General features: G+C 31.8%; 3 protein-coding genes across 3 annotated transcripts; 1 reads left to right on the forward strand and 2 right to left on the reverse strand.

Moving 5' to 3' along the window:
• Nucleotides 1-3,976: 3,976 nt before the first annotated feature.
• On the reverse strand, nucleotides 3,977-5,354 carry LOC120283423. The gene is made up of 4 exons (XM_039290105.1): nucleotides 5,272-5,354; nucleotides 4,754-4,873; nucleotides 4,226-4,648; nucleotides 3,977-4,132 (listed from the first exon to the last, which is right to left on the reverse strand). Exons 1-4 carry the CDS (start codon nucleotides 5,339-5,341, stop codon nucleotides 4,026-4,028), a joined length of 720 nt encoding a protein of 239 aa, XP_039146039.1. The 5' UTR covers nucleotides 5,342-5,354; the 3' UTR covers nucleotides 3,977-4,025.
• A 3,982-nt stretch (nucleotides 5,355-9,336) lies between these two features.
• On the reverse strand, nucleotides 9,337-13,710 carry LOC120283392 (phosphatase IMPL1, chloroplastic). Its single transcript, XM_039290067.1, has 10 exons — nucleotides 13,330-13,710; nucleotides 12,895-12,962; nucleotides 11,901-12,034; nucleotides 11,028-11,116; nucleotides 10,816-10,873; nucleotides 10,686-10,738; nucleotides 9,997-10,095; nucleotides 9,799-9,912; nucleotides 9,581-9,682; nucleotides 9,337-9,504 (listed from the first exon to the last, which is right to left on the reverse strand). Exons 1-10 carry the CDS (start codon nucleotides 13,606-13,608, stop codon nucleotides 9,406-9,408), a joined length of 1,095 nt encoding a protein of 364 aa, XP_039146001.1. The 5' UTR covers nucleotides 13,609-13,710; the 3' UTR covers nucleotides 9,337-9,405.
• Nucleotides 13,711-15,635: 1,925 nt separating this feature from the next.
• On the forward strand, nucleotides 15,636-16,371 carry LOC120250243 (cysteine-rich and transmembrane domain-containing protein WIH1-like). Its single transcript, XM_039259036.1, has 3 exons — nucleotides 15,636-15,787; nucleotides 15,910-16,069; nucleotides 16,164-16,371. The coding sequence occupies exons 1-3, from the start codon at nucleotides 15,751-15,753 to the stop codon at nucleotides 16,207-16,209; spliced, it is 243 nt and encodes an 80-aa protein (XP_039114970.1). The 5' UTR covers nucleotides 15,636-15,750; the 3' UTR covers nucleotides 16,210-16,371.
• Nucleotides 16,372-22,241: the final 5,870 nt, after the last annotated feature.

The raw sequence follows: 22,241 nt of genomic DNA on the forward strand, positions 1-22,241 counted from the left end.
AGCAACATACATGCTATAAAATCAAACAACATGTCTTCAGTAAAAATAAGCAACACATACTACAAAATCAAACAACATGTCTTCATTAAAAATAAGAAACACATACTACAAAATCAAACAACATCCCTTCATTAAACATAAACGACACACATGCTACAAAATCAAACAACATGTCTTCATTAAAAGTCAGCAACAAAAACTACAAAATCAAACAACATCCCTTCTTTTACTCCATGAACATGAACACGAATACGAATACAAAAATTATTCCTTGCGCTATATAAGTAACTTGCACCACAATACGATTCCCTGAAAAATTAAAAAGGATAATACATCACAAAATCATAAAACCAAAAATCTTAAAAATACAAAAATAAATATGTACATCTTGCAAATCACCTTAATTAGAGATCATTGCATTGGCTTGTAAAACCTAGAGAAGAACTGTGATGCATGTCCAGATTGATCGATATAGAATTTGAATTCACCTAAGAAAAGAGATTACAATCAAACAAATCATTATTTGAAATTAAATTTGTCAAATACGTATAAACAATCAAACAACACACATTAATGACAATTACAAGACAATTACCACACTCTCTTGTGTGCAATGATCATCTTGTATAAATTTTTGAGCTAATGCATCTCCCCTTGTTTGTGGCTTCTGAAAATAATAACATGGATGTTATACAAGAAAAAAAAACATCGGACAAAAATAAAGAACTAGTGAATATGATACAACATAAAAATACCTTTTTCTTGTTTCTAATTATTATTTCTTCAACTTTTGATTTCTTCCTTTTTGATGGTGGACGACCCTTACTCCGTACCTTTAAAGGTGTTAGAAATTTTTGGTGTGGCACATTAGTCTCCTCCGACAACTTAGGTTTAAACTTTTCATTTGAAGTTGTGTTGTCCATCAAAATACCAATTGCCCATGATGATTTACACCGACAAACGGAGCAAATGGCATGTCATACTTATTCGTCAAGTATGTTGTATCAAAAAGAAATTACATCACCAAAGGCTTCATAAGCCGCTATAGACCTCGCATCCGCCCAAAAAACATTTCTCAAACGACCTTCCTCATCCATGTCAATCAAATGGAAAAATTTTGTGTTTCTTTGTTGCATGCGAGAAAATATTTTCCAAGTGCCACGGCATCACCAACACCAAAGCCTAAATCGCCTTTGCTTTGCAATATAATTCCTACAATCTTTCTCGAGTGTATGTTAAATTTTTCATAACCCCCACTTTCAACCGCCAAGGAATGAAAAATTTTTTTAGCTTGAAAGCTTATTCCTGCTTGGTCGTTTAATTCAAGCCTTCTTTTGACATATGTATCAATTTTATTGCACTTTTGGAAACGAGCTTTTTGTGGGCTAAGTGCATGATTATGCTCCAAATTAACACTTGAAATGGTAAATCGCCCATCATTGCTAACAATGACATTAATTTTGGCCGGACAATTTACTTTGGTGGATAGCCTTGGGTTGAATGAGTTTTTTGAAGTAGATATTCGTTTGCCACCTCTTGAACATGCTAGAGTGTAATATTTCAATTTTCCATCATCACCTAATCTAGTGCTTCTTTTGGTGATGCCGAATCCTTCATCCCGCGCGTACTTGATATACAATTTATAAACTTCTTCTTCGGAATCAAGTATTATACCGGCCTCCGGCACAATATTTTCAACTAAATTCAAATCTACCGGTTTTTCTTTGGCATGTATTTCATAACTTGAACATCCAACTTCCACATCATCTTTTCCTTGCTCATTACACCCAAGTATCACTTCTTCCATGTTCGTGCTTTAAGTAGACTTCTAAACAAAAATTAGACAAACAATAAATTTACAAATTACGCAAACAATAAACACTCACATTTTTTTAGCTTTTGATCAAAATTAACAATTTAATCACCCACCATGATCTCTTTATAAATCAAAATAATAAGTACAAACTTAATCACCCAACATGATCTCTTTATAAACCAAAATACTTGTAACTAATTGTGTTTCCTGCACAATACTAATCAGAAATTTTTTATAATACAATCTTAATCATGATGATCTCTTTATAAACCAAAATACTTGTACCTAATTGTGTTTCATGCAAAATACTAATCAGAATTTTTTTTTTAAATACAAACTTAATCATCATAATACTAATCACTAATCAGAAATTATACCTTTGATGTAGCGGCCGGGAACGGGGGAGTGAAGCGGCCGGGAGTGGGAGAGGGAACGGGGGAGTGAAGCGGCGACTGGGGCGACCGGGAGTGGGAGAGAAGGGAGCGGCGGGAGCGGCCACCGGGAGTGGGAGAGGGAAACGGTGGGAGCGGTGACTGGGAGCCGGAAAGGGAAGCTGCGGGAGCCGCCACCGGGAGTGGGAGAGGGAAGCGGCAACTGGGAGCTGGAAAGGGAAGCGACGGGAGCGGCGGGAGTGGCGGGAGCGGAGCGGCCACCGGGATGGGAGAGGGAAGTGGCGGGGAGCGCAGACCGGAGAGGGGAATACCGGGAGCCGCAACCGGGAGTGGGAGAGGGAAGCGGCGGGAGCGACAGCTGAAGCGGGCAGCGACGGGAGCGGCGACCGGCGACCGGCGAGGGAAGCAACGGGAGAAGCCACCGGGATTGGGAGAGGGACTCACGTGAGAGAGAGAGAGAATGAGATAGAGTGTTTCTCCCCTTTTTACTTTTTTTTTTAAATAAAAAAAAAAGAAAATCCACGTAACCAGCCACATCAGTCGTGTGGCTGGTTCGTGTGTTTTCTTCGCCTCATATAGCATTACTCATTATGGTTGGTTGGATGGTAAAACATAGCATGCATTTCCTTTTTTTCTTTTTTAGATTATGATTTCATTCATTCTTATTATTATTGCACATTTAACTCATCTGGTCCATCGACAGAGCTCTGTAGCAAATGCACAAAATATAACAATTAGATAAAACTTCCAAATAAAACATATCTCACATTTTTGTTTGCTAATATTTTTTTTTAATTATGATGTTAGATTTTATATTTTGGTACTAGTGGATTCTATGTAGGCTTAGGGGTCTTATACCAAAAAGTCTCAAAACTTAGTGGCTCAACCCCTGTACCTATATATAAACCCATTATACTTCTATCACACAACCAATGTGGTACTATATTTTTAACACCCTCCCTCAAGTTCAACTCAGTCGAACTTGCTCAGACTTATACACTAAAAATCTGTTTACTAAGACTTGTTTACTACTTTGTGTCTCAGAAGTCCTACACACATGGACTTGTATACTATTTGTATCTCAGAGATCCTACTTACATAGATTTGTACACTACTTGTGTGATACCATGTTAGATTTTATATTTTGGTACTAGTTGGCCCCATATAGGCTCTATATGGATTTCTTACACCAAAAAGTCTCAAGACTTAGTGGCTCAACCCTTGTATCTATATATAAACTCATTATACTGATGTGGTACTATATTTTTAACAGATGAAATATGAACCAATCATATCAAAACATGTACAAATGTGGAGTTAATACTTCAACATACCATACGTTCATCTTGCATGAGTGATCTTATACAAAAACTCCGATGTCAATAAACCAAAAAATTGTTGGCTTATGTACGTGCCAATATCTAGAGAAGCATATATTTGAGGAACATGGGAGATTTTTTGTTTTTTAATCAACAAACCGAATATCCATTTCATAACCAAAAGATTTTTCCGAAATTCATATAATAAATTAATAATCACCCAAAATTATGCCAATCAATCATCACAAGGTAAAAACAAAAAACAACAATAAATGTTGTGAGATCTAACTAAAATTTTATTTAAAAAAAACACTAGTTCTAGTTCCAAATACATTTCATACTCATTAATTGGCATTAACTTTGTTTTTCCTTTTCAAAACCATCAATATGAAGATTTCAAATTATTTTAAATGATCATTAATTAATGAGCTAGAAAATGTCACTAAAATTTGTACAAACAGCAATATTTTTTTCCTTTAAAGAATCCCAAAGAGGAGATCACTGCATGAAATACTGAGATGATGATGGAATATCAACACCGTTATTACTGAAATTTTGCACCCCAGAAGCATGATTTGAGGCTTTGGCTTCATTCCCAGGTACACCTAAAAGATAATTATCAAATGTAAACATTGAGCTCTTAGAATCAATGTAACAAAAAGAAAAAAAATCCATAGTAGAAGCTTGAGACAACAAACCATTGACTGCTTGCCAACTGAAGAACTGATCAAAAGAATGAGGTTGGCCCAAAAAACCATCAACTGTTGTTGGCATATTGAATTGTTGTTGTTCCATCAATCCCAAGTTGTTGGAGGTTGAATATGGTGCAACTGAAATTCCTTGTGGCCTAACATTAAACTTACTGTAATTTGGAGGAGCCTGATTTATAAACCCATATTCATGTGCAGGAAAACCCAAGGGTGGTGCACCAGCACTAAATGAAATTTGGTCCATGCCATTCATTCCTTGACACACTTGCATGTTTCCATTCTGGCTTGATGGGATTCCATTGAAACCATTCCCATTTTCCATTAAAGAACCCCAAGTCCCTCCATTGCATAGTGCATTACCCGGTGTTACTAAGGCTGGTGTTTGTTGAGCAACATTGGATGCATTTTGAGCTTCTGGAACAAGATGTATAAAAGAAATGAATCCAAAATTTATATACTTCATATTAAATATGTCAGAATAAAATTCTTGTACACTGCTGCTACTAGTGTCTATACCTTTGGCCTCAATTACTGCGGCAGTGAGTTTGTTGAACTCCATGCATTGCTCCATCAGTATTAGTCTCAAATAATATTCTTTAAAGAAGATCTGGTTGTTGTCTTCTAACTGTTGCCAAACTGATAAAAGAAAACACATAAAGATATCAAAATTCAGATGGACAGTCATGACAAGGTTGATTCTAGTGCATAAGTTTCTCACTAATATGGATTTCAAGCTAATGCTAGTTAACCAAGGGGGAATGTTTTGTTAATTTCAAAAGTTCAATTTCACTCTTTTGTTGAAATCCTATTACATAATTAGAAGAAAAGTTCTTGATTTCACTTGGCTAATTACATTCTAAAGGAGATGGAAGGTATTTTTCAGTAGGGTAATAAATAGAGAATCATTAATTAAAAGCTAATTCCACACCATGCTTATGTCTGAGCTTCAATCAAGACTAGTGTTAATTATAACCATAAAAATAAATTGTGCAAAAAGTTAATGAAAATACAAGAAAAAAATGATGGTTGATTACCTAGGTGGGTAAGAAGAGGATTAATCCCTTTATCACGGTGGAGTTCATCAACTGTTTCTCCCTCGTTCATATACTTTTGAAGGCAACATTCAATGAGTGTTTGTATCTGAAATTAAGATAAGAAGATTTGAGTTGCAACACTAAAGATTTACCAAGATAATTATCAAGAAAAAAGTTTCAGAGATAACACAGATAGAGAGACATATTTGAACTAAGATTGGTTGCGAAAAGTGTTACATGAATACTTTACACATTGATTTTATGGCTCTGAGTCTGAGCTCACTCATTGGATTTCACAATGTAAATTTTAGTTTTGAATAACATCTTGGATGATGACAATCATGCTATAAAATAAAATGTTTGGTTCTACATATTAGGTCAACTGTCCATAGTTATCATATATTATTATAAACAAGTGTCTATATACATGCATGGATTCGTGTACATATATATATATGCCTATGCATGTAGAATTTATGAAAGTTGTGCCATCAATGTAAAAAGGTATAAAAAAATTCTCAAGATCAAAGATAACGTCCAGCTAAAAAAAATAACTAGAGAAGCAAGCTACTTATGTATTAATGCAGCATCATAACTTATTTAAGAATAAATAATAAAAACAGAACATACTTTTAAAAATATATAGCAAAGATTGTACAAGGTATACTGATCTTTTAACAAGATGAACATTCATAGATTAAGTTGAAAGGGTGTCTTACATGCTTCAGATCTTCCATTGTTGGAAAACTCACTACTTGATTCATGGTTGTGGTGAAATGCTTAATGACTCAAATATATGTCCAACAGAGATATGCCTGCATGATGAATTTTTCATATGTTTAATTCCGAAGGGTTCTTGAATATTGATAAACACAACAAAGAAATAACAAAATTTAATACATTTCCCACATAACATCATATTTGAATATATATACTATCGTACAATATTAAAACTACAATGTCCAATGTGTTTGTATTTGTGTGTATCTATGCAAATGCATCAAATGCCAGGTTAGATTATCACATGATTTTTTTTAATAAAAGTAGATAGACCACTTATTTATTGAAATTAATCACATAATTTCATTGTTCAAGAGAATAAATTTGCAAAATAACATATGATGCAGCAGAGAATGGTTCCATAAATTATAATATATATATATATCTTGACATCTAATTATCCAATCGGTGCCCCCATAAAATCCTTAATTAAATGCTACCCTAAGGAACATCAAAAGTATTAACGTTTACAATCTAAATCAAAAAACAACAAAATTACACAACTACTTAGGAGAAGAAAAAAAATTAGATGTTCTTTGTCCTTTGAAATTTTCTGGAAAGAAAAAAAATCAATCCGTTTGTTTTTGATAAATCAGTAATTTTGCTCTTCATAAAGCATTCAGATTCTTAATAATTCAATAATTAGAAAAATAAGGCAATCAATAATGCAATCAAAGCATTATCCCAAGACCACTATAAAGAAACATGAGAACAAGAAAAAGAAAAAGCTTACCTCTACAAGAAACTTCCATCATAATACTTCTTTATCAAAATCAAGAATCAAACCTCACTAAGGAGAAATATTTTTTTTTTAACAATTCAATAATAATCAAGAAGGCAATCAATGATGCAATAAGTTGTGATTTATTTATTTTTATCAAAGCATTGATCTCAAAACCACTAAAAAAACACTAAAAATAAAATAAAATAAAGAATAAAAAATATCAAGCACCTAGGAAACCAAGATCAAAATTAAAAGCTTACCTCTTTGAGAAACTTCAACGAGATGCTTCGCTTTATTGAAATCAAGAATCTAACACCACCAAAATCTTGATTAAAATCAGGATAAAAGTGCTATAAGTAAGAAAAGATCATGAAAAAGAATAACAACTTCATTAACCACGCACTGATATATTAATAAGGAGCACCCAAAATTGACATGCATAAAATCTTATATAGAGTTATAAATCATATAAATCAAATCCTATTAAGACTCAAACTTATTAGTTTTCCTCAAACTTGGAGTGTATAACTATACTCACACTATTTCATATTTATTGTGTGCCTCTATTTTAGGGTTTGGCGAAAGATTCATAGGTAAAAGTGGAGGAAAATTAAAATTTAAGGAGAGCAAAAGTGTTTCCCGCTTTCTTAATTTTGAAATTATTTTAATTCGAGTTGGAAACTAATATTTGAGTTAGATTTAAAAGAGTTATTTAAAAAATAATAATCAATGAACTAATTGATTAAAAAAATTTCAAATTATTCTAATTTGCACGATAATGTTTATTTTTGGGGAACATGTGGTTTATAGAGTTATTAATTGGTGGTTAAACATGTATTTTGTTGTCAAATAATTTTAATTGAATTTAAAGTTTGCTTTTTTAATGAAATAGAATTAAGGTTGTATAAAATTGAAATGCAATGATAGAAATGAATATGAGAATTACGTGTGTACGTGTGTGTGTAATGATACAAATAAAATTTCCAACTAATTAAAAGAGAAATCATACTGTTAAAAAAGTTTAAAATATAATTTGATAAAAATCCCTATAATTTTGATATAATATAAACAATATTTTCTAATTGCAAAGAGTTTAATTAGTTGGGATTTCACAAATTTACTTTAAACTATATTAATTATAAAACAAATGTGTTTTTAATTAATATATATTATATACCTACATGATGAATTCTTGATAAGGTAGGTACATAAAAATTAGAGGAAGTCTCAATTCCAAAGGGCTTTTGTTGAATATTGATGAAATCAAAGAAAGAAAACATCAGTATTGTCATATATGTATATATACCATTGCATAATATCAAAACTATAATATGAGGTGTTTCGTGCATGCATAAATATACACAAATATATAAAAAAATTATCATGTCAAACCTTAATTAGACGCTACCCTAAGAGGTGTTCTATAGTTTTTTGAAAATTTTTGAAAAAAAATTAGTTTGATATAGACAAATCTATGATTTTGTTTTTCATCCCGTAATCAAATTTTTAATGATTCCATAATAATCAAGAAGGCAATAAAACGATGCAATCAAAGTATTAATCCCAAAATCACTATAAAAACGCATTAAAAAATAAGGAAAAAAATTTAGCTCTCAAAAAGCCAAAGAACAAGAAAAAGAGCTTACCTCATCTGCAACCTTAAAAGATTTTATTGAAATTAGGAATGAAATTTCATCTCTAAGAAACACAAAAATTTATATAATTACAAGTCCTACCAAGACTCAAACTGATTAATCATACTCAAATTTGAAATATATATTTAAACTGAAAATATATCCTCTTTTCACTCAATTTGAATTTTAAATAAATGCATGATTATGAGCTTGTATTTTGGGTTGACCGTTGACCTCCAACATGTATATGAAGTGCCTCTCATTTCGATCTCGAGTTTGAAACCTCTTAAGCACAATGAAAAAAATAAAAAGATGTTTGTCGCTAATTTGCCAATATATATATTTATATATACCTCTCATTTGATTTGGTCAAAATGAGACTCTAATTGGTTTAAATGTGGAAAAGTAGAGGAGAAATAAAATTTAACTGGAGGAGTAAGGAAGTGCTCAAGTCCCGTTTTCCCGCTATTCATTTATTTTAATTCAAGTTCAAAGACAACTTAATTCACTTGGGATAGATTTAAAGGGGTTGCTTTTAAAATTAATAAACTAATTAATTTTAAAAAAAAAATTAAAGTTGGTTGTAATTTGTATTTATATAATGTAGTTTTCTAGTAATATGTGTTTGAGTATGTAACCCCTCGTAAAATAATTTTAATTGAATTTGAAGTTTGTTTTTTTTTAATATAATAGAATTATGTTTTTTTTTTTTGGGTAAATTGAGATGCAATAATAGTAATGCATAGGACAATTAACTATATAATGACGCAAACAAAATTTCCAACTAATAAAAAAACAAATCAAAATGTTAAAAAATTTTCTAAAAGATATATATATTTTTTATTGTATAGAGTATAATCAGTTTGGATTTCACAAATTTATTTTAAACTATTTTCAATAGCCACAATTCTGAAAAGGCTGAATAAATTGACTGAACAAAGCTGATATTGAATATCAGAACATCAAAGAAAACATGCAACAAAATATCATAAAATTTCAAAAATCAGTAATGTAGTTTTCCGGCTTAAACCAGAGGGAGAAATCAATCCCCTTGTTCTTCAGATTCTCAGTAGCAGTACCTATCCTCTTCAAGAGCTGCATTTTTTAATTTTAAAGCAATGAACACCAGACAAGAAGAACAATCTATGTATTGTAGAACATTACCACAAACCTTTCCATGAAGCCGACCGTTCGAAACCAAAACAGACCGATCAAAAACTGTGAACTTTCCGCCATCCATGCGTGTGACAATGCCACCAGCTTCTTCGACTAACTATTTCAGATAATGTGAATTATACAGCATTAGAGATGTTTGAGTATAAAAGTTTAATCACATTCAGATAACAATGGACATACACCTAAGTGACAAGACATAAACATTGGACTCACCAAGACACCAGCAGCCATATCCCATGGCTTCAATCGATACTCCCAGTAAGCTTCTACAATTCCTAGGGCCACATGTGACATATCCACGGCGGCGGCACCAAGTCTCCTAACACCCTGTTCATGGCATTCAGAAATCAGGACCTACTAGTAAACATGATAGTGTCTCCTTCATAGATGTAGATATATGGGTTTGCATACCCTGCTGATATCGGTGAATTCCTTGAATAAATTTATGTTGGTTTCCCATGCGTCATCATGATCATATCCAAAGCCAGTTACTAGAAGAGAACGCTCCACCTGAAGAGAGTGGTTGAATCATATTTACAGATTATGCAAGTCAATCAGTAACTTGCAAGAATAGGTTTTATCATTGTCGCTATTGTTTAACCTTGAAAATGTAATTCAAACCAAACAAATAGCTCCAAAGTCAGCTATAACAACAAAGAACCAAAGCATATAAAAGATGGAAACAAGCTTGAACCTAATTTTGGAAAAATAGATGGTGCCAGCAATTCAATCTGAATCCTGGAACTTCAGATACTTCCAACTAGAAGTCTTCGTTAAGGTAAGTCAGCATCTCATGAATGGAATGAAGGGAGAATAAAATATTTGTAACTAATTTATCTAAAAATTTCTTTACCATCCTTGTTGCTTAAAAAAAAAGTAGATAAATGGAAAAAATCCTAAGTCAACGGATCTAGTTCACCCTTTCAAAGGCAACTAACTAAATATAACAGCAGCTGAATACAATCAGCTAACATTTGGCATGCAAACTACCTTGTATTGTGCCTTCCAATTAACAAGAGACGAGAAAAGAGTGAAGACAACTAAAAGAGTATTTCTAGCAGTATAAGTTAGAGATTGCTTCATAGAAAATTATGATATACCTCTTCAGTCTTACTAACATGAATCTTTTGCCCATTACAAAATGCACCACCACCTGCAAATGCCATTATTTAACTCACTATAATTCAACAATTAACAAGGACATATTAGTTTGCAATCATAAGTTCTCACCAGATATTGCACAAAATGTGCGAGTATTCCAACACATTGGGCCACCCACAAACTCCACCTAAGAAAAGGGAAAGTTGTCTTGTAAAACAACAGAAAACTAAATTCCATTTAAGGTGGCCAAAGAGATCACACCTCTGAGGCCCTGCATCTCATTCATTTCTATATAAGTGAAACAATAGACAATCAAATTAGAAAGGAAAGGTTGGGAATACCACAGAGGCAGCAGCTGGTTTGCCACGAAAGAGAACTCCTACTGATACAGCAAAGCTAGGGTAACCATGTGCAAAATTTGTAGTGCCATCTACATAAAAAATGAACAAACTCTCACTCACAATGAAAATGCAAAACATCTATTCAGAAACAATAACTACAGGTGAATCATTTGCAAGAATGGAAGACTGGCATAACTCAAAACAAGTGCAGTGTAAATTCAGATACAATATCAACTTATCAATGAATATTCGACTGATCATCAATTATGTTACGTGATTTCATAGTCATCCGTAACATAAATGTAGATTTTTCTGGAAGAACACATAGTTGTGTCAAATAGAGCATGTGCTTCGTGACTCAGCAGGTTGTTAGACTGTGACAATGGGTTAGGACAGGACAACCATTCTACTGGGCTGGCTTTGTCAAGTGTTTGTAATCTGACAATCAGAGACTGACATTCTAACATATGTATTTGACAAGAGAAAGGATTGACTATGTTACTTGAGGCAAGTAATTTTTCTTCTAACTTTTGCATACATTAGAAATGGAAACCTTTCCACTGGTTCAATTAGTGATTAATAATTGAACTTTCAGACACCAATGCTACTAGGAGGTCATGGCACAATGCTTCTAACACCATATTGAATCCTTCTACTTTGGTATAACTTTGTTTGCCAAATGTGAGAACATAATTTCACAACTAAAACCACTCTTTCAACAAGTAAATAGGCTGTCTTAATAACTAACGCAAAATTCAACAATTTCTTTATTAGTCATTTCTTATCTGTAGAAGAGAATACTGATCTTATCAGAAAATGTCAACAAAAACAAGTACTTTTAAATTTGTTACAACAAGTGCCAAGTAATCAAACCTAAAGGGTCGATACACCAAAGATATTCAGACTTTGGGTTCCCAATAAAGCCACCTTCCTCCCCAAGAATAAGATGGTCACTGAAGTTTTTTCTTACCACTTCAAGTATAGCAGATTCACTGGATTTATCTGTGCTGCATGTATGGCAGTGCTAACAAAAATTCAATGTAATCCAAATTTAAAACCAGTATTCAAATATTGAGAACTTATTCGGAAACTTAAATGTTGACAAGCAATCCAAAATCATGCAGAGCAATCTCACTGCCAAAAGAAATGGCAATTTCACAACAAAAAAAATTAATGGAAACATAGTATAGCAATAAAATGGCATGAGAATATACACATTTTTTTGGCTCGTAACAAAATGACATCTATGTGATGGCCATCATGACTCATTCCATGAACAAAAATTTAGAATACATCTCTCCTAAATGTTGAATCATGTAGAAAATAATGGCAAGTATCAGAGCATTCAAAATTGCCCAAAAATTTCTAAAGCAAACGTGTGTATGTTACTGTTTTGTAAATAAATCGGCAGACCCAGTTTGAGTATAATTTTCCAATTTAGAGCCCACTATCATATTCGACAATGAGAGAAGAGTAGCTAGTGAGGAGCAAGCATTTCCAATAAAGTATAAGCAAGGTCATAGCCAGCAATAGTTCTCCATAAGAGAATGTTCATCAATTTTAGATGCACAGAAATGGTTCACTATTCATTCTTTCTTTGAGGAACTTCCGCCTTACTATTACTAAACCATAAGCTACGATGGCTATCTAAGGAAACAGCACATATAAGCAGCATAAACAGGACCGAGCGTTGTTCTTAAAACTAGGTGATTGGTGATTGGCACGTTTAAGAATAAGCAAATGCAATGTTACTAAAAGCTTACTACCTTATCCATTATAAGTCTGCATCAATTGATGGAAGAAAAAGAATTATCCCAAAAGTAATATCAAAATTCGGTTATAAGCAGGACAGATGAGGCTATCTTACTCTGTGACCAAGTCAGTGATCCCCTTGTAATTAATATTCCGAGGCTTATTTACAGCTTCCATCACAACCTGCAAGACAAAACCCTAATTAAGTGAAAAAATGATGATGTGTTACAGAATCACAAAAAGATTGGAAAAAGGTTATCATTCTCTCACTCCAAGTAAAGCATTGTGTGATCCTTCATCAATACACTAATTTGTGACGTAAAGTAGGTAATTTTAACACAAAAAAAAAAAGGAATGTTTTGATATCCAAACTACATCAAATATTCAAACAAAAGAAGCAATCTTACAATGCTTTCCCAAATAATGAAATACCAAATGTCTCCATACTCAGGATAAGGAGAATACCAAATTGCAATCTAAGCATAGATTTTCGGTTCTAATCCTAACAACTCATAGCAAACAAAGAATGCCAGTAAAACTCGGAGAATACCTCTGCGCCAGTATTGGCAGCGGTCTCCACAACCTGGAGAAGGTGATCCGGGGGAATCAAGCCAGTTGATTGAGCTCCCACCTTCGGGTACTGTTTCTCAGTGGCAAAATCGGACAACGCCGCTCTTGCTCGAGTACTGCCCATAATTCCCCCAAAAGAGTGCAACCTTCTCCAATAGCGGCCATTGTTCAAGCTTATGACAGGAAGAGAAGGTGCAGGGATTGCCGAAACCCTTGGTCTGAGAGAGATTTGGGTGGAAAGGGAGAGAGCTCTAGCCATTGCTCGTGTGGTGTTTGCGGAATTGCCTCAAAGAGATTCACTTCGCTCTTTGAGCGCAGCCTCAGCTCGCGCTAACAAACATCTCCAACCCAACCACAACGAGATAAGTCATGTCTTGAGTCCATATATATATAGTTTATTTGAAATGTTAAAAATTTAAAACTTAAAACAATACTGAAATATAAAGATCTGTTTATAATTTATTGTTAAATATAAGTGAATAAAGTTCATGGTTTATCAAGTGCACAGACGGGAAATGCATAGGTATAGAGTTAATATCTCTCACACATGTTTTTACCATCGTCTTGTATAAGTTGAAGTTTAAATTTATTTTATTGATTAAATATAAATATTCTACACAGGAGATTCGGTGTCAATTGACAAAAAGTAAAAAAAAAATTATTATATTGAAGGTCATATATTGATTTTGAAAAATACAACAAGTGCAAAACGTGTTCACGCGTTCTTATATTAAGAACCTTTTTATCGTACTTTGTGCACGAAAGACCTGTCACTATCCATGCATAGTATATTTTGTATGAGTGAAATATGAACACCCGACCTCTCATGTAGAAGTGAATGCTTTATCCATTAAACTAACCCAATGTTGGCGGATAAAATATTTTTGAGAGAGATGAATGGGTAACTCAACTTTATTAATCAATCATACACCACTAATATTAGACTAATAGATTAAAAATATATATTTAAAAAAAAATATGTATGTAAGAAATAAGAGAAAAAAAATAAATACAGCTAGTAACGTATCGTAATAAATTAAATTATTATAATTGAGATTGAAAGTGAGATCCTTCCCTTTATATTTGTATTCTCTCAAAATGATCAGTTGATTATTCTCTAGTACTCTACTTTAAGTAAGTATATGTTTTGAACTAATTATGTAAATTATTTGTATTTTGGTGATAATTATTTCTTTATATGAATTAATATCCTGATTATATATGTTTAAAATAATATATCATCGTTTTGAATTGTATATTTACTTTATTTTTTAGTGTAAAAATACTAAAATTATTTTTCCCATTCTTAAATCTTCCCAACAATCTCACCCCACTAGCTACAAATACAAGACAACGGTGCAAAAATATTAATAAACATCAGGTGGAATAAAGCAAATCCTTTTCTTACATATTAAATTTAACAAGGATATGCATCATTAAGTTTGTTATTCATTCATTAATTAAGTAATCCAAAATATAACCTTCTTTAAAGCTTTTTCTTATTCTTAAAATTGCATTACCACTCTGTCAATCAACATAAAGAATTTTGATTTTGGTTACAGGCTGTGTTAGATGCTGATATATATATATATATATATATATATATCAACACGTACACATGTAATTCAAATGAAAGTGATCTATTGATCATATGGAATCAAACAAAAAGGCCTGAAAAAAATAAAATTAGATTTCTCATCTTTCGGTTCATCAACTCAAAAAATTCAAAACCAACTCAAACTCTCTAACCACCACATGGCATGATGAAAGTAAAAATACCCACACATGCGTGCCTGATTCCTCTTTTTATTTTTTATATATAAACTTACGTCCATAATCACCACCACATATATTAGCCTATTATTTTCACATAATTAATTAAATCCTTGTAATAATATTATAACTTATATTGTCTTGTCTTTGAAAGAAAGAAATAACAAAGGAAGAAGCATGGGGAGTTCCAAACACAAAACACAGTCAAACTCAATTTGAACATCAAACTTAATTATTTGGAATATTAGTGACAATTAATATTGGATCAGTTGAGACCTACATAAGACTTGCCTGTCCATCCACCATTAATTATATTTGCCGCAACAACTCCATTTCCTTGAAACTCCCAAACTCTCATCAATATATATATATATTGAGAAATTAATAATAAATAAATAAAGTAATATGAAAAAGAGAAGCCAAGAAACGCGGTACAAGCGCCACCTATGCATGCCTAATAACTTCAGGACGAGACGTCTCGTCGAAGAAAACGAAACGCGTTTTTATATTTAATAAGTTGTAATTTTGGATGCCGGCCTTCAAATGTATATAAATATCCATCCATATTCTCAAACCATGAATATAAGCTTTCTATCATCTTCTTCTCTTCATCCAATCATCTCACAATATGAGTCAGTTTGATCACCACCAGACTCCTCCTCAAGGTCTTTCTTTTTTCTTTTTTCTTTTTCTTTTTTTACCCATAATATATATATATATATGTGTGTGTGCTAATATTAGTATTATTTATTTATTTATTTATTTTTTTAATTGCATATATATGTAGTTTATCCACCACCTACAACTGCTTATCCTCCGCCGGGACAAGTGGCACCACCAGCTCCGATGGGTTACCCGGTGAGTGATGACGTCGGCGTTGCTGCTCCATACCAGCAATCGGTGCCCATGGAAACTAAAAGCCGTGGTGATGGTTTCTGGAAAGGATGGTGAGTTATATATATATATATAATGGTAGTTTTATTTTATCAAGTTGTTGATTATTTATTTTATGTTAATTGGGAAATTTATTTTGAAATGCAGTTGTGCTGCCCTGTGCTGCTGCTGTGTGTTGGATATGTGTGTCTGAGTGGCAAAACAGGAGATATATATATATATATATATTTATGTTCTCATTGTTCTTGTGTTTGTAATGTTAACTTGTATTTGTATGTGTTGTTAATTTGTTGTTGTATGTTGTTGTTCTTGTAGACAGTAATTCTTTGTAAATTAAAAGAGAGCTTTCTCTATCTATGTTTATATATATATATATATATTTTTATTTATATTATGAAAAATTTTCGCCATAAGATCAACATCATGAAACCTACATTTACCTGCCACGTTGTCCCGCATGCTTGCAAGATGAGGAAATGAATAGCTTCATTGGCAGCAAAAGTCAAACTATCAACTTCTGCTCCGTAGAGAAGTAGTGCATATATAATTAAAACAAGGTGAAGTACCTGAATGGCTTTTTTAGTGGATCATGACATCAATGATATAATATATATATATATATATATATATAAAGAGAGATGATAAAGATGAAAGACCAAAAGTAAGAGAGAGAGCTCCAAAATTAGCTGAGGTGGTTCAACAAACAGTTGATAAGAGTCCAAAGTTTTCAGCTAGCTAACATGATGTGCAAAGACATTGGCTTACCATTTACCAATTTCAACCAACCACCATAGAAAGGTATTCCTGTTATTTGCCTGTTTTTATTATTTTTTTAATCCACTTGCTAATCAAAATATTTAATTAATAGGAAAAATTCGACACAAATATATATAAGATAGTATTGTATTTGGTCATAATAATATTAATTAACTTTAGATCTTCAAATTCAGCCCTGTCCATTATTAACAGCCCAAGGACCAAAGTCTTTGGGCCATCCCATTGATTGGCTTAAGACCCAGTCCATCTGAATATTTATATTTATATATATCATAAACTCAGTCGGAGTAAAGTATTGAAAGACCTCTTCCAGAAGATTTTTTTTTTCATTTACAATTCAAACTCAAAATTATAGTTTATTGACTAAAATTTTTTTTTTTTTTAACAAAGTCGGGCTACAAAGCAAAAAAATAAATAGGTGCGGAGTACGTGCACCAGTTATAGTGGCTTGACTGATCTTCTAAAGATAAACTCCCCATCATGTAATTTTAAAAGGGAGAACGAGAGGTATTTTTTACACATGACTCCCACATGAGACACAAAAAAATGAATTATAATTTGAGATATTTAAACACATATAGACCTAATCCACAGTTTATGACAAACTTTTACATTTTGGACCCACCTATTACTCCCAATAATATTATCTTACATATTATTTCACGGGAATAAATTGGATTGCAATTGTCTTTTCTTTTGATATCATATCAAACATCATATAAGCACATAGAAAAATCTTATATAAATTTGATTATAGGACATAAATCTTTCTGTTCTACTGTTGCAACATCAATATCTATAAAGTTTGAAAAGAGAGAGAGAGAGAGAAGCAAACCTTGACCTTAATGAAAGAAAGAAATCTATGGAAATGAGAGAAAGAGAAGGAAATGAGAAAGAAATAAGAAAACAAGAGGAAAGCCATGTGCCACCATCTAGTAGTCATTAATCAAATTGGAAAGAAAGGTGGTCCTCTATTCCTTCTGGTCTGTCCTCATGTCTCAATGCTTGTCAACCCCATGATACCACAGACACAAAGAACCACCATGCCTAAAGACAAGCACCTTTGTCTTTCCCTTCAGGATTCCTTTCTATTATATATAATAGTCATAATAATATAAAGGCAATTAACAAATATTATGACCTTTCTTTTTTTCAAAGGATTGTTCAATGGATCATGTTACCTGTTTGCTACGTACGTAGAGGAGAAAGATTCATATATAATATATATAACGTACCATGCGTAATTAAGTTGGTGATTATATATACCCTTTAAAATATTGTGTGCTCAAAACTCTCTTTTGTAGGACTCTTGAGTTTGTTTCAACTTTTTCTCCTTTCTACTAAAACATTATTGATATTATTTATTTTTTAATGTATTAATCTTGCATGAAGTTGTTTTGCAATGCGAAGTTTTTTATGAATATTGGTATATATATTATATATGGTATTGATATAGTACTTAAAGCATCATCTCGCGGGACGTTCGTAGATAGCGTCACGGCAGCATGAACTTTAATAAGTGATCGACGATCGCGATTGATTCGATTCATCGCTCTGAGATTTATCGGATTGTTGATTAAAAATCATCGCAGTCCCTGCTTTTTTATCGATTTTATGAATAGTCGCGACGATCGTTCTTGTTACGTAGAATGGTGTCACTGGTTAGTTTAATCCAGCTGCATATCAACGCTCACATATTACGAATCATGAGCGTAGGCAGAGTGACGTCATCCTCTATATATATATATATATATATATATATATATATATATATATAGTATTTGCAACTAATAGGGTGATGATGCACAGATAATTCTCAATTAGTTGTTTTCTCCCAAAAGCTCTATTTGTCATTCAGTGTATTCTCTTTCTCACCGTTGTCTCTTTTAATCCTCTGATATTTTTTTAAAGTAATTTTTTTCTTATTTAATTTTATTAGAACATCTCGATATTTTTATATATGCTCTTTCTTTGTTTTTTATTAGTGTTTTTTCTTATTAATATATTTTTATGATTTATTAATACTTATTAAAAAAAACTAGTGATAGTCCATAGGCTAAGTAGCTCATAAAGCCTATCAGACATCAAGAATTTTCTCCACCGTTTCTATAAAAGACCAAAGAATCTATAAATAGTGTTTTCTTTATTTAAAATAGGTGATTAAACAGCTAATTATTTTAGGGTATTAAAATAAATGTACAAATTAAATAATACAAGGTCACAAAACAGCAAGGCCACAATGTCTTATTAGCAAAGCTAAAAATTTCATCCCTATGATTAGGCCATCTATTTAATGGTTTTTTTATTTAATTGTCTTGCAAAAAGACATACAATTTACTTTTTTTAAAATATTTTTATGGAGTTATTTCATGTGTTTTTATGAATAAAATATTCCGTCAAAGAATTAAATTCTTTTTAAGATCTATCAAAATTGTTCTTGTCTTCCAACTGAGTAATGTTCATGAACTTTCAATTTAAAAAATCATAGATATTACTGTGAATAAATCAATATGGTTTAAGGACCAAAAATATAAATTCAATTGCAAATAAAGAATTATTGTAAGATACCATACAAGTCTAATACTAAAACCTTCTCGAGTGATCATCCATCATAATATTTTCTCCTCGCATATGTTTGTATGTATATATCTATATATATATACATATATAGTAAGTTAATAGTCTCAATTAGTTGGAGTTGGTTATATAAAATTTTTCCCTTTTATATTGCTTTATCAAGTGCTAGAAGGCTAAATAAACTAAACTTATATATATATAATTTTGTAAAATTTCAACTAAATACTTTATTTAGTCTACCTCTACTTTTCTATGATCCTCAATCTAAAAAACTCACTTTTATTATGAGGACATATGCTAATCATTTAATAACATATTCATATATACCATCTTAAATAATTTTTTTTTTTAACTTACACAATTTATTTTAAATAAATTTATTTTTTAGTTGGTGGTTATTCCTATATAATAACACCTGATGTGTGCATATTACCTTAAACAATTTTTTTTAAATTTGTTAATAATAAATATTAATTTTAATTTATTTTAAATAAATTTATTATTTTATCGGTCATTCTTGATAACATCTGACACACGTACATGTAAATGTAATTTTTAAGAAAAAAAAAAAGAAATTGTTGAGAGAGAGAGAGAGAGAGCAAAGTCATTGTCACAAGGAGCTGTAGCAAAGGGACCAAAACCCATCATTAAAAACTGTGATACATATTATTGACAAACATAATTAATAATGGTGCAAGAAATTAAGGGAAGGAGAGATCATATAAACACTGAAGTTGCATTTACAAAGAAAGAGAAAGAGAGAAAGAGAGAAAGAAAGGAGAGATGAAAAGGGAGCTCCTCAACCCACAACCACCCTCCATGCATGGCTCGTGAGTTAGAGCTTGCTTCTTTCTTTCTCTTTCTCTCTTTCTCCTTTTTTTCTCTTGTGTTTTCATTGAAACACCATCTATATATTCAGATAAATCCCTCTATTTGTTCTTCAATTCATTGTTTTTTGTTTTGAGAGGTTGAAGCTGCCAGCATGATCTGATCCTTATAGTTTTATCCTCTAATTCCCATGCTCTCTTCATATATATATATATGTGTGTGTGTGTCTTTAATTAAGTCTCATTGTTTTTAATTGTTCCTTCTTCAAGAGCATGGGTTTTGTTTCATATATATGATGATCAGGTCATCTTGCAGCTTCAATCACTCATCAACAAAATCATCACAAATTTTACATGCATTCACTCCATCATGAACAGGTACTGATCATCATCATAAATCTTTAGCTTTCTTCTTTAAATTTTTTTTTTAAACTTTTCATTAGTTTCTTCAACATGCATGCACTCATTGATTTCTAATTATCTCTATTAGCTCTTGTTTTTGTTCTTCATATGATGATGATGATGATGATGATGATGATGATGATCAGCATACACATATAGCAGTATCAGAGAATAAAAAAAAAAAGGAAAAAAAAAAAGGATATATATGTGGAACTTGTGTGGGGTATTATTCACCATCTCCACATCTTCTGTCTGAATAGTTATCATCAAAACATCCATCAATCTTTTGGTTTTGGTATTGTTAACAACCCAAGGATCATTTAATTTCAACTGTCCATTAAAATTAATTAGATTAATTGGTTGTTGTAATGTGGAAATCACTGGTGGACCACAGTATCATTACACATCCATGTGTGCATGTCTGCCCATTTGTGCTCCTCTCTTAATTTCTACCTTCATCTCTTCACTAATTCTTCATCAATTAATCAATCATTAAAGAAATATATTCATCAAATCATGAAATGTTTCAGTAAAAAAACTTATATATCATCAATTGAATCCATGACTGTAGCTTCTAAGGTGGGGGGCAGAACATAGACCATTGCATTGATAGTATCATCCATCACTGTCCCCCACTTCCAACGGTCATTAATTCCTAATTCTGCACATTGTTCTTCTTTCTTTCTTTTTTCTGAATTCCAGTACATGCAAACCATAAAATAGCATTAATTCATGAATCCAAATGTTCATCAATAACTTGCTGCATTCATTGTCACTTGTTCAGAAATATATATATATATATATATATATGTATGTATGTATGTATGTATATGGTTTATCCATTAATGTTGCTTGAAAAAAAAAGGCAATGCAAAGCATAGAGTATATATGTAATATGACAGACCTTAAGAAAATATTTATAAGATCCGGATGTTGGTACTTAACTGTGATAAGTCCATAATGGTTGTTTCTTTTATGCCTTCAATGTATGCAATCAGGCCATGTGGTTCCTCTCTAAGAATGTCTAAAGCCATGCCTTTTGGAATCCCATGCTCTCTCTCTCTCTCTCTCTCTCTCTCTCTCTCTCCCTCTCTCTTTCTGTCTATCACAAACTACTGTTTCTTTCATGTCTTTATAAAGCATCTTCAACTGTGTACTTGCTCGTATATATATATATATATATATATATATATATATATTTCATCTTCATCTTTGTTAGATTTAACTGCCGTGTGTGTTTGTGTGTTTGTGTATACATAGTGTTTCCTTTTTATAACATAGCTTAATCATAGTTTCATATATGGAGAGTTTTCTTTTTATTAATCATGAGGAAGTGAAAATTATCATTAAAATTGTTTCTTTTTTTTTAATTTGGATGAAGATGGGCAAACGAAAAGTGAAATCCAGAGTGTTTATTTTCTTGTTGAAATTAAAACATAAGCGTATTTTAACTTCATCACATGGCGAAAATTGAGATATATATATATAATTTTATTTATATTTTTATTAGATATTTTTCACCAAAAAGAATCGAAAAATGAAAGAATTAAAAGTATAACTTAGTGGTTTTCTACTTTGCTTATGTTTAAGAGGAAATCTCTCCAGCATAATGTAATAAAAAAATTAAAAATAATACTTGTCA

This window comes from Dioscorea cayenensis, chromosome 19 (genome assembly GCF_009730915.1).
Source record: "Dioscorea cayenensis subsp. rotundata cultivar TDr96_F1 chromosome 19, TDr96_F1_v2_PseudoChromosome.rev07_lg8_w22 25.fasta, whole genome shotgun sequence".
NCBI classification, from domain to species: domain Eukaryota; kingdom Viridiplantae; phylum Streptophyta; class Magnoliopsida; order Dioscoreales; family Dioscoreaceae; genus Dioscorea; species Dioscorea cayenensis.

Coding starts and splice junctions, on each gene's coding strand:
- LOC120283423 (XM_039290105.1), bottom strand. CDS start 5,341: ATGAACGAGGGAGAAACAGTTGATGAACTCCACCGTGATAAAGGGATT. Junction 4,649..4,753: donor CGCAGTAATTGAGGCCAAAG/GTATAGACACTA, acceptor TTGTTCCAGAAG/CTCAAAATGCATCCAATGTT. Junction 4,133..4,225: donor CAGTTGGCAAGCAGTCAATG/GTTTGTTGTCTC, acceptor ATTATCTTTTAG/GTGTACCTGGGAATGAAGCC.
- LOC120283392 (XM_039290067.1), bottom strand. CDS start 13,608: ATGGCTAGAGCTCTCTCCCTTTCCACCCAAATCTCTCTCAGACCAAGG. Junction 12,963..13,329: donor CTGCCAATACTGGCGCAGAG/GTATTCTCCGAG, acceptor TTTGTCTTGCAG/GTTGTGATGGAAGCTGTAAA. Junction 12,035..12,894: donor ATCACTGACTTGGTCACAGA/GTAAGATAGCCT, acceptor CCATACATGCAG/CACAGATAAATCCAGTGAAT.
- LOC120250243 (XM_039259036.1), top strand. CDS start 15,751: ATGAGTCAGTTTGATCACCACCAGACTCCTCCTCAAG. Junction 15,788..15,909: donor CCACCAGACTCCTCCTCAAG/GTCTTTCTTTTT, acceptor ATATATATGTAG/TTTATCCACCACCTACAACT. Junction 16,070..16,163: donor GATGGTTTCTGGAAAGGATG/GTGAGTTATATA, acceptor TTTGAAATGCAG/TTGTGCTGCCCTGTGCTGCT.